General features: G+C 43.9%; 1 protein-coding gene across 5 annotated transcripts in view; it reads right to left on the reverse strand.

Annotated features, from left to right (window-relative positions):
- Positions 1 to 12,876, reverse strand: part of Tenm4 (teneurin transmembrane protein 4) — a 719,910-nt gene that overhangs the window by 123,462 nt on the left and 583,572 nt on the right. For all 5 annotated transcript variants that reach the window (XM_027407666.2, XM_027407667.2, XM_035442393.1 and 2 more), the window contains one exon: positions 10,659 to 10,859. In XM_027407666.2, the coding sequence (XP_027263467.1) occupies positions 10,659 to 10,859 (201 nt within the window). The remainder of the gene's footprint in view (positions 1 to 10,658; positions 10,860 to 12,876) is intronic.

Genomic DNA, 12,876 nt, shown 5'->3' on the forward strand with positions numbered 1-12,876 from the left:
TGTGTGTGTGTGTGTGTGTGTGTGTGTGTGTGTGTGTGTGTGTGTTATGAACACATGTGAGTCTGTGCCCATGAATGAGCCCGAGGAAGCCAGAAGAGGTCATTAAGTGTCCTGCTCTATCACTGCCCTTTATTTCCTTGAGACAGGGTCTCTCAGTGAACCTTGAGCTAGGTCAGTGGTCAGGAAACTCTGCTTCTGCCTCCCATAGTGATGGGAATTTTGAGCTGTGAAGTCATGCTTGGATTTTTAATGTGAGTGCTGGGGATTCAAACTTGGGTTCCCATGCACAGCAAATTCTCTTAACCACTGAGCACCTCCCCTCAAACCCAGAGCTAGCTTTCTACAACCAAATTTACTCAGGAGGGACCTCTGCTTAAAACTACTTCATTATTCCCAATGACAGACAAAATTTCAAACTTGCTCAGGACCCCATCACTCCTTCCTTTCATTGTTCCCACAAATACCTAAGGTATTCTAGTCATGCCACGTGACTAGAAATGCCCAGAAAACACCCGAATCTATCTTATCTCTGCATATGCTACAAAAACATGGTGTTTACGGTGGGCTGCTGCAAGGAGCTATTACTTTTGTCTAAACTGACCAACCTCCATCACCCACTTTAATTCTGACCCTTTCCAAGAAGCCACCATATGAGCCCAGCTGAAAGAACTGCACACAACCTTCCTGTTTCTTGGACTCAATTTTCATGGCAAAATGGTGAGTTTTAATGATCAGTTCAACACAGCTGAGTGTCGCCTGGGAAGAGAGTCAAAATGAGGGATTGTCTAGAGCAGGCTGGCCTGTGAGCATGTCTTGATTACAACATGAGAAGACCCACCCTGATTGTAGGTGCTATCATTCCCTGGGTCTGTGTTCTAGTCTGTGAGCTGAGCACGGCCATACATGTGTTCCTTTCTTGATGCTCTTGTCTGTGGGTATGATGTGATTAGCTTCTTTGCATTCCTGATGCCTTGATTTCCCTGCTCTGATGGACTCTGACCTGGGATTGTGGGCTAAAATAAACCGGTTCTCCCATCAGTTGTTTTTGTCAGGGTATTTTATCATGGCAACAGGAAACAAAACTAAGACACATGGTTCCTGACAGTGGCATGTCATTAACTGATTGGCATGATCCCGATGCCTCCCTTGCCAGCTTAGTACAAACCTTGGTGGTTGCCAGTGAAAGAGTTGCACAGGGGATAAATATGAGCCCTGATTCCAGAGGGTTCTGGCTTTGAAGCTTGGTTTCCATGAAGTATCTTTGGACAAATCACCCAAGTTCCTTGAACCCTGATTTCCCGGGAACAACCCCATCTGCCATGTCAGAGTCTTATATAGTTGTTGTTTGAATAAATCATGAAGCACATATGGGAAGGGACTCTGTAAAATGTAACATTTCCATTCAAAGAACAGGTTTTTTTTTTCCTTCTTTTAAATTACAAGTTATCGTACCAGCAGTTTGATTCAGGAAGATGACTGGAGATTTGCTACAAAGTGTCAGCCTGAGCATCCAAACAGAAGCCTGACTCTGAAGTCCAATTGCAGGAGGGCTTATATTTGCATACTGAAAGGCTCCAGTTCTGATAGAAAATGTTCCAGGGCTGTCGAGGGAAATTCTGCTAAATTACAAAGCTGCCAGCTTTTGCTTTATCAACCTTTAACTCTGGCAGTATTTAGCAGTGTGCCTGTCTGGGCTCAATTTTCCAGTCTTTGATTAAGTGCTGGGAACTGACCATCTCATTCTGTCTAAACCTCTGTTACTTCCAGCCAACTTCTGGGCTCTTCTCTGCCTCCCCCATCTCACTCTACTCCTCTGCACTGGTGTCAACCTCTTAGATATTTATTATTCTGAACTTTGATACTGAGTCTGTGACTGGCTTTGGGAAGGGGTATGGGAAATGTCAAGTCTCAATGGATATTATTCCTCTGGTGAAATTCTAACCTTGAGTTTCCTGTCCTGTAACATACCTATACAGAAATAGCCCAGCCCAATCATTTCCTTTTGATGTTTAATTGGCTGTCGGCACTGTGCTCTCTGGGCTGAGAAGGTAATGTTTCTCAGAGAGAGAACAATTCTGGCTACACAAATGAGACTTGTAACAGGGGAGAATGCTCAACGCCGAATCTAATTTTCTCTCCCATCCATGAACATCAGACAATTTTTCTGGCATTAAAGCATCTCACTCTGTCTTTCTGTCATTAATAAGAATTAAATTCTCATCCCTCAAATTTAAATGTAATTATATTTTGCCTCGTAAATAAAATTGAATTACCATTTTCAAAATTTAGTGCTAATGCTCAGAGCTTTAATTTTTCTTAACCCTGATGCTACTTTCAGCTTATGTTTTTGAAGCATTTAGTTCATTTTGCTGTCAATTGTGACTTAATTTAATACAGAACTTTTCAGCTTCTTATCTATCCAATCCCTCCAATTATTATTGTTCTTTTACAGGCTTTGTTGTTTTTTTCCCTTTCTCTCTATCTCTGTGTCTGTCTCTCTCTCTCTCTCTCTCTCTCTCTCTCTCTCTCTCTCTCTCTCTCTCTCTCTCCTTCCTTACAAAAGAAAGAAGAATGGAAGCCCAGAGGATCTCAACCTGAATTCTGGAAGGTTTCCATCCAAATTCAGGAATCACCTAGGGCAGGTAGCAAAGAAAAAAGTGGAGTCTGAAAAGGAAATAGTTCGGGTTCACTGAAAGAATTTATTTTGTTTTTCGAGACAGCCCTGATTGTCTTGGACTCTCTTTGTAGACCAGGCTGGCCTTGAACTCACAGAGATCTGCCTGCCTCTGCCTCTCGAGTGTTGGGATTAAAAGCATGTGCCACCATGCCCGGTTCATTGAAATAATCTAATCCAGGATTTTGTGCGCGAATGTGCTGGTGTGTGTGTGTGTGTGTGTGTGTACAAGTATGTACATGCATGTGTGAAGGCCAGAGGTCACCCTTGGGTGTTGTTCCTTAGGATTTTCCACCTTGCTTTTTAAGACAGGTTCTCTCACAAAGATCTGGGGTTCACCAATTAGGTTCTGCTGGCTGGCCAGAGAGCCCCAGAGACCCACCTGTCTCTGCCTCTCCGGTGCTAAGATGACATGTGCAGGCTGCCATACTCTGCTCTTTGTGTGTGCTGGCAACTGAACTTGATTGAGTCTTCATGTTTATATGGCAAGTACCTTACTGACTGCCTTTAATCCCAGCACTCGGGAGGCAGAGGCAGGCAGATCTCTGAGTTTGAGACCAGCCTGGTCTACAAGAGCTAGTTCCAGGACAGCCTCCAAAGCCACAGAGAAATCCTGTCTCAAAAACAAACAAACAAACAAACAAACAAAAACAAAACAAAAACAAAAGACTCCTTGGCAAGGACCCTCCTGGGTCGAGTCATCTCCTAGGCCAGTTCATCAATTTCTATCCTTCATAGTTCCAAACCTATTGTATGTACATCAACCAGAATTCTTAGCCATCTGCATGCTTGGGTTCCCCTATCTGAGGGCGTCACAGGACTCTTGGATCATTTGCAGGCACACAGGAGACATAGGAAAGAGTGACAGGAATGTGTGTAGCTATGGACTAGGATTGCTCTGGGTTGCTGTCTGTAGACTGGGCTATCTGGTAGGGAGTTTAGGAGGCCACTGTCTGGAGAAGAGACTGATGCTGATGCAAGGACCATATAAACTCTCCTCCAGACCTGAATTTGTTTGAGGTTACGAACTGTTTGGCCGATTTAGACCTAATCATGCATAATAAAAAATGTACTCTCACTTCTTTTACTAAGTGCTTACTGAATGCCAGACACCATGCTGGGCAGTTTATGCACATATACTAAAGCTAATTTAGAAAATAGTCCTGCAAGGGGAGTTATTATTAGGAATACTAATAGATACGTTGAATCTCGACCATATAGCCTAGTCCTACTCCAAATCCCACATGATTTTACTGATGGCACATGCTGCCTTCAAACCCGTGCCACTCAACCTCAGATGCATCTCCACCTGTTATTCCATGAAACTTGAGTGCAATGAAATTACAAGAATCATAAACTACCAGCATGAGCATTTTACAGGCAAGAATCTCTGCCATGCACTGCTCCTGTGAGCCAGCAACCCAAAGGAATAAAATGCAGTGACAGGCTCCTCTCAAATAAAAGTCATTTATAGAAGATAAGATGCGAGAGAGAGCTTGCTGAGCAGTGGGAATGAAGACCCAATTCATGAGGCTGAGAAGAGAGGCTCTGGGGAGAGAGAGGGAAAGAAGACCCAAGGAGAACCTGGCCTGGGGCAATTGGTACCTAGAAAGTGTCAAGGAGCCTGAATTGATTTTAGAAGCCGGTAGACTCTGGAAGAAAAGTAGATTTTGCTGATTTTAAGGATTATGTCAAAGAGGTTAAATTCCCTCCCATTTCTACCTGGAGCAAAAGAAAAACCAGTTAAAGCACTTTGGTGGGGGTTGGGCACAGATAAGGAGTGCACCCACTTTTTATGAAAACTGCTCCCTGGGGAGATGGCTTGGGAGAGGTGAGTCAGTGCTGGTCCTTGTTCTGGAAGGAAGGGTACAGAACCAAGAGGAATGAGGCCTGGGCTGTGATAGATTTGAGGGAGGGGGAGCTTCAGCTCTAGCCCCTTTTATGTGTGTTCTCCAGGGCTCATTGTCCTCACTTTGACCATTCCCTGGTTAGGTCTCTCAATGCAATATCACGAGAACTAATATATGTCCAGCCCTGTGCTGGGAATACTCACAGACAGACCTGACCTCACATTGTTCACAGTTTGTTTTGAGGAATGTGGCTGCCAAATAGCACTCAAATTACCTTCATGCTTAATGTTATGCTTTGGATCTTGAATGTCCCCGGTGGCCACATGTTTAAGGATTAGTCCCCATTCTGTGGCATTATCAGTAAGTGGTTGCCCTTTTATTAGGTGATACTAAATACAAAGAAGTTAGTTTACTTGGGGCATATCTCGGAAGGGAGCAATGGGACATTGACTCCTTTTTCCTCTCTCACTTCCTGGTAGCCATGACATAGCAGCTCTTGCTCCAACCACAGTGTGCTGCCTTGGCTCTGATCCAAAAGCAGAAAGGCCAAATGGCCATGGACTGAACTTCCTACACTTTGAGTCAAAGTTGAGCTTGACTCTTACTTGATTGTCTCTCAGGCATTTAGCCACAGTGACAGAAACTGGTTAACACATTTAGGAAGGAAAGACTGCAACCAGATCTGGCTGGAGTTTGTTGATCACTAAACAACAGGGGGTGAGCATGGTATCAATCCTTGTAAGCCTCATGTTTCCTCACTGGGCAATGTTAATAATAGTAACATGATTGCATTTGTTACTTATCTTGTTGATGAGACAAAATAACCTACCAAAAGTAGTTTAAGGCAGGAAGGGTTTATTTTGTTTCTCAGTTCAATGCTAGTCCATTAAGTTGGGGGAAGTTATGCCAACAATGGCTTGAGGCAGCCGGTCACAGCTTGGCTGGCTTTCCTCTTTAAAATGCAATCTGTAAAGCCCAGTCAATGGCGTGGTGCCTCCTACCTTTTTGGGGAGGGTCTTCCCACCTCAGGTGACCTAGACTAGAAACTCCCTCCCATGTACCCAGAGGTTAATTTCCATGACTGTTCTAGATCCTGCCAAGTTGACAGTCAACATACACTCAATATCACAACTACCTTCACGGGCTTTAATGGATCCTGGGCAACTTAATGGCTGCTGAGCATGCAATTCAGTGGCTGGTATGTAGTAAGCACAACGAAATAGATGGCTTTATGAATTAGCATTACATAGTACTGCTTGTCAAAAAAAGGCAACATACTGGCAAGGAGACCTCTTTGATGGAAAAGTATCTGACATAAGTGCTGAAGACTAAGATCTAAAGGGGCCAGATTTAATTCAAAGTCTGTCTCTAGTCAGCTGGGCAAGCCATTTCTCCTCCCCAGTCCCTTCCTTGCTATATAAAACAGGGGTAGCTAAGGATCATATCCCTCATCATCAGCATCAATATCCAAAAGGATTCTGTCACTGCCATACTGTTGGTTCCAGAGCTAAGGACAGAGGTGTGTTAGAGGTGAGAGACTAGACGTTGTGGCCTCTGAGACTCTGTCCCCAGATACCTTGTCTGGCTTGTCAAGACAGAGGACCATGTGGATGAGACCGGATTTGAGGAGACTTTGCTGAAATGAGGGCAGAAGCCGAAGCAGGGACCTGAGTAAATACTGTGTAAGATCTAGCTTCACTGGTTCCACAGTCCTCACAAAAGTGCCGAGGACCTTGTCAGCTCACATTTTATTACGGGGCATGTTGACTTAAGCTACCTTCATTATATCCTGTTCTCGGTGCCAGACACTCATATCATGGAGGAGACAGTCACCTCTCCTAGGAGGCAGCAGGCACAGCTATCTTCGTCAACTCATCAACTTGCAGTCTGCACTGCTGATGAGGCAAGGATTGCTTAGGATAAGCCACTGGCCTGCAGCTCCCGATGAAAACTTGGCAGTATTTGTGCCTACGTCATGTAGGCACAGGTAGCAGGAATCATAAATTACACAGGCAGCACTGAGCCAGGGTCTGTGAAAAGTACTTCTCCTACACTTTCTCACTTGCCCTTACTACAGGCCTGTAAGGTAATTGAATGTAGGAGAAAGCAGGCTAGAAGGGACTAAGCCACTGCCTGAAGCTGCTCAAGGGCAACAAGGCTTCCTATTAGGGCTTTGTAACAGAGGCCATAGCCCTCTATCAAGGTCCCTGAACATGAAGATAGCCTCTTGGCTGTAGTGGGTCTAGAGAACGAGGTGTCTCTTGCTTGGCTTCACTAATAGTTTTTGAATGGCTCTTCTCAGGGAAAGTATCCTTGGAAGGAAGGTTACAGAAACACATCACATGCTTAATCTGTGATGGTCACTGCTACATGTATGCAAAATGTCTTAATTTAATGATGACATATCCCACTGAGATATGTATTAATACCTTTGTATTTTCAGACAAGGAGACTGAAGTAGTGTCACACAGCCAGTGTTACACAGCTAGCTTGTAGCAGAACCGCTGGTTTCTGGAGTTGAAATGATAACCGAGGAGAGACAGTGCCTATAAGGAGGCAGCATAGGGCAACAGAAAGCAGGCTAGACCTTGAACCCAGGCCTGATTTATGACTCTCACCTCCTAACTCACCAGTGTGCCCTAGGTGAGTCACAGCCACCCCAGGGCAACAGGGCCCTTATCACAGGCATTCAGATGATTCTGTGTTCACCACCATCTCTATCTCCCATGGCTGTGTGTGTGTGTGTGTGTGTGTGTGTGTGTGAGAGAGAGAGAGAGTGTGTGTGTGTGTGAGTGTGTGTGTGTGTATGTAGTGTATGTGTATATGTGTGTGAGTGTGTGTATTTGTGTGTGAGTGTGTATGTATAGTGTATGTGTGTGTGAGTATGAGTATGTGTATGTGTGTGAGTGTGTCTAAATATGTGTGTATATCTGTGCATATGAGTGTGTATGAGTGCATGTGTATCTGAGTGTGTGTATGTGTGTGAGTGTGTGGGTATGTGTGAATGTATATGAGTGTGTGTGTGTGTGTGTGTGTGTGTGTGTGTGTTCCCATATGAAAGATCTTGGCATGCCATGGGGCACTCAACAAACACAGTATGTCATTATTATTATAAAGGGGAATAATAACCAACTCAGTAGTCATCTTTAAATTCCTGCTCTGGCAGGAGGCACAGGGCCCTATAGTCAGTTACAGAATAAGGGACTTAAAGACAACAGTGCCCACTTCTGAGAGGTACATTGCAGCTTCCCTCTTGCTATCAGATTTCTTTGTGAATAGAATATCTGGTACTTTCTTCAATGGGTGTTTTAACCAAATAATAATAACCAGTAACATTTATTGAGCACATATCATGGGTCAAGTTACATCTAAGCTCTGTTTAACATTATCTTAGACAATTCCCATAAAGAAGTAGGTTCCATCGTTCTGTCCATTTATTTTGTCTTAAAGGGGTGATGTTAACTGTTCAAAAGTTATAATTAGTAAGTAGCCAGGATTTGAACCGAGGTCTATCTGCCTCAGGGACTCTTCCTAGCACAGAACTCTCCTAGGTCTTTCCACATACATGTCTGATATCAGCTATGGCCATGAGGCCTATGATTGAGGAGATGAAACCAACAAATCTATTTAAAGTCTTTTTTAGTGGTGTATATGTGTTTGTGTGGGTGAGTACATGTGTGAGCACATGTAGAGGCCAGAGGTCAATATTGGCTTTCTCCCTTGACCACTTTTAAAGTTTAATTTTTGAGACGAGATTTCACATTGAACCTGGGGCTGTACTGGCTGGCTAGAGAGACCCTGGGGTCCACCTGTCTTCACCCCTCTACCCAGTGCTGAGGCTTTAGTACATAATGTGGTACCTAGTTTTTTTCATGGGTGCTGGGGATTGAGTTTCATGGTGCATAGCATTTGTCTATTGAGACATCTCTCTAACCCCCTTTCTAGTGGTTTTGTCATCATTGTTTTCAGGCCCAACTGAAGAGTCCTCAGAAAGCTCAGCCAAAGTTATCCCTGCCTCCTCCCAGGCTGTGGAATTTCATTGGGGATTAACAGTGCAAGGCACGGGTTATAGACCCATCATAAATTAGCTTTTCGGCCACATAATGAACAATACAAGGCAGCGTGGCTTTAAGAGGACCATTTATTATATTGCAATAAACAGAGCTATATAAAGAGAATTATTCCTGAGACTGCACATCTGTGCTCACAATCATGTCTTTACGTGAGCTTTGCAAACAGGGATAAAAGTCCAATTTAGACTGTGCATTGAACAGCAATTCTCTATTTGGCAGGCAAGGTAATTCAAACTATTCTACAGGCGCAGATGCTGCATGGTTCTCGTTTTTGACAAAGATCACAGACATCTCTCTTGATCATGATTAGAACTGTTAATCCACACCATAATGAGCTGATTGGAGCTTTACTTTAACAGTATGGAGTGGTTGGACAGTGATTTGTCCTGTCCCAACTTCCCAGAATGCACATACTGCAAGGCAGGTATATTCTTATCTCTCCATCCTCATCTGATTAAAAGCAGCACCTATCACACAGTAGGCACATTAAAGTGTGGTATAAATTGGAAAAGGGGAGGCTGATTGCTTTCTTCCAAGGGTTTGGTGTGGATGAAATGAATTGTAAGACGCCAATGCTGGATGAAGTAGTTCACACATGTTCTCATTTAGTCTCTATACTAAATGGGCAGGTCTAATGAGAGGGTGTTTACAAAGAAGTTGCCAACAGCATTACTCTTTGTATAATCAGATGCCTTGTTCAGTGCTTGTCCACCCATCCATCTATGCATCCACCCATTCATCCATACATACATGCATCCATCTATCCATCCATCCATGCATCTTTACTGAGCAGGTCTAGTAAGTAGGTCAGACCTATGTCGAGGCATGGGACTGTGTCCACTAGCAGACACATTTACTTCTGTTCATCCGTGGTGATTACTGTCCAGTATAGCACTAAGCAGGCATAGAATTGAAAGTGTATTTCTGAGGACCCTCCAAACCCACACTGAGTTTATCTTTCATTCTAAGCAAAGAATGAAACTAAAAGGACATCATGGTGGGGCAGGTGCTCCCCTATGACCCCTATTTCCTGCAGCTCTCTTAGGATCCTTTGTGGCCCTGGCACCAGATAAGTCTCAGTAAAATACATCTTGAATCATAGGAGCCACTGTCAGTATTGATAAATGACACTTGCTATGGTTTAACATGGAAATGTTCCTCATGGGCTTGTCTGCTGAACACTTTGTCCTCAGCTGATGATGCTACTTGGGGATGTTCTAGAAACTCGGCAAGGTGGAATGCGGCTGGAGGCAGCAGGTCACTGATGTGGTGTGAATGTGAGGTGCTGAATTCTATGCCCCTAGGGTGGTGGTGCTGTTTCAGAATTGAAGGAATGTGTCATTGGAGGTGGTTTAGCCTACCCCCACTTCCTGCTCAAGCTTCCTGACTGTGGTAATAATGTGACCCTCCAGCCAAGACTCCTGCTGTCTTATCTTCCACTCCAGAATGGAATGAATCCTCTGGGAGTAATCCAGAATAAACTCTTCCTCCCTGAAATAGTTCGACAGGTATTTTATCACAGCAACCAGGCAAGTAACCAATACTGTCACTGTGGGCTTGCCCTGTGGGTATCATGTCTCTGTCCCCCTGCTGTCTTTTGCTGTTTCTTAGACATTATGAGGTAAAGAACCTCTTCCACCATCCTACCATAATGATGGTATGCCCCAGGCAACCATGGACCTAACCCTCACCATCCTACCATAATGATGATGTGCCCCAAGCAACCATGAACCTAACCCTCTGAACCTGTGGTCTAAGAGGAATCTTTTTTCCTTTAAGCCATTCCCTCATTATTCTGTTCAGAATTATACAAAAGTACCCAACACAACACTGTGCAGAATCCCAGGAGTGAACTAGATGAGGATGTGATTTTTGAAATCTTTGCTCACCAAAAGGAGAGGCATTAAAGACGAGAGGGCAGAAAAGAAGAAAAAAATCACAACATGAGGAGACCCCAGTTAGGTGCTTGAGAGCAGAGCACACTACCCATCAAGGCTGAGAGGTCACATGTAGCAGTTGAACCCTGCCTCCCCAATGCCAAACCCTTTCCTCCATATTTACCAATGGAACAGTCGTGTCCAGTCCAGCTTGGGTCACAGTTGCAAAGTCCGGTGTCTGTGAGGAAGGTTCCGTGGCCTGAGCATTGGTCCAAGCACGTGGCCCTGGGTGTTTCGCAGTTGGTGCCTCCCCATCCCACAGAGCAGTGGCATTCACCTCTCACACAGACACCCCGGCTGGAACATGTGGGGTCCATGCAGTCCACTGTGACATGGAAGGAAGATGGTACAGTGAATACTGGAACAGCAGAGTGAGGACCCTGGAAAGGGGCATGCTGTAAAGTGATCTGTCCACTTGGGGAGCTGCAGGTACAGTAAAGAGCAGGACTTCAGTGAATGGCGGACCTGAGTTCTCGGTTATCTAAGGCTGATTCCTCACCTGTAAAATGTGGCTACAAGTCTCTTCTCTTTGACTTGTGAGGTGAACTGAATACAAACATACATCAGGCATCAGCATGGCACCCAGAGCCTACCATGTTTGCTAAAACTGCAGTGAGAGAGGGAGGCACAAATGGGGAAACCGAGGCTCAGAGGGATAAACAATTTATGCCAGATTCCCACACATAAATTCTACTAGACAGGATTTTCCTCTAATGTGTGTGTGTAAGTGTGTATACATGTATATAGTACACGCGCACAAATGTGTGGATGTATGTGTGTATACATGTATATGGTACATGCACACAACAAGTGTGTGGGTGTGTACTATACATGTATATGGTACATGCACACGAGTATCTATGTAAGTATGTGAATTAAGATTTTGGTTGTCTTCCTATGCTGTTCTGTATCTTATTGCACTAAGGCAGGATCCCTCAAGGAATGGAAGCTCTGAGCTGTCTAACTATAAAAGAGACATGGCCAACAGTCCCTACCTATCAAGTTGCTATAAGGAATAAGTGACAATGAGGATATGAGAGACTATATGAACTATAATGTCACAGAGGGTTATTTTTCCAACTTCTCAGGACTTTGAGTCATGAAACTTATGCAAAATATGGGCTCATCTATAATCCAAACATTTAAATGTACTAATTTAATTTATGGTCCAGAATATTTGACTTTCATGCCAAAGACTGGGAAACCTTGTCTGGGTATGAAAGAATCACAGTCACAAAGGGGCCAAGACTTTAAAAAGAGAGCATTCTGGGACACTTGTTGTGAGGACCTGTCTTTGGAGAAGGTTCTTTAGTTATATCAGTTTTAAAAAGAGTTTTGCTTGGCAATCTCAATGGGAAGTGAGAAGACCAGGAGCCAGGAGTAGCCAGCTGTTAAATCAGAGTAGTGACAGTAGCAAAAATTGTCATTCATTCAGATGCTAATTTGTCATATATTTTGATATTAAGCATTTTATATAACTCTACTTAATCTGTTACTTCTGGTATATAATTTTTCCAAGGCAGCACAGAAGGAATTTATATTTCTGCCTCTCCTGTCTAGATCACTTGCTATTTTCTCTCATAATCAGACTGTTTCAAAAATACATTTGTGCATATATGCTCACATAAACACATGAAGTGCTTTAAAAATAGAAACGAAATCAAAACACGGAAAGAAACAGGACAATGTGGGGAATTAATAAAGCCCAATGAAGGCAAATGATTCTTCTCTCATGGTCTCCAGACACCATTTAGTAACGGCTAAAGCATGACCTGCTGGAGTCTGGGTAATTAAAAATAATAAAGACAACAACAGTGATAAATTATCATGATAGGCTTCAGATCCTGGAATCTCACAAGGATTATTCCAGCCCATTAGGCTACTATGGTAATTCCCTCGGTCCAGAGAACCTTCCAACTTGACAGGAAACAACTCAGCAATTCCTACCCAGAGACCTATGAAGGTTTTTTCCAGTCTTGTGAGTGCCTGGCCCTGCTTTGAGATGACCTTGCCTCTGAGGATCCCAAGGTGCCCTCGGTGTGGATCCTGTAAATACTCAAAGTTAGATTGCAGGCTGGGAAGGTATCAATTTTAGTGAAATGTACTGGGTACCACACACCTGTCTTTCCACAAACAGAACCAGCAAAGGGAATCCCACAGTCTCACTAGAATAAAGACCAGGAGGAGATGGTGAGAGGTCACCTCCTCTCAAGATGGTTGGTCTCATGTTTCCAGGTGACCTGGAAGCATGTGGGGAGGGGAGGCTCACAGAGGTCCACATGGAAGGCATAAGGTAACTCCTGGCACTCCGGCTAGACTTGAACTCACTGAATGGCATCGGC

The sequence above is a fragment of the Cricetulus griseus genome, chromosome 3, assembly GCF_003668045.3.
Source record: "Cricetulus griseus strain 17A/GY chromosome 3, alternate assembly CriGri-PICRH-1.0, whole genome shotgun sequence".
Taxonomy (NCBI): Eukaryota; Metazoa; Chordata; class Mammalia; order Rodentia; family Cricetidae; genus Cricetulus; species Cricetulus griseus.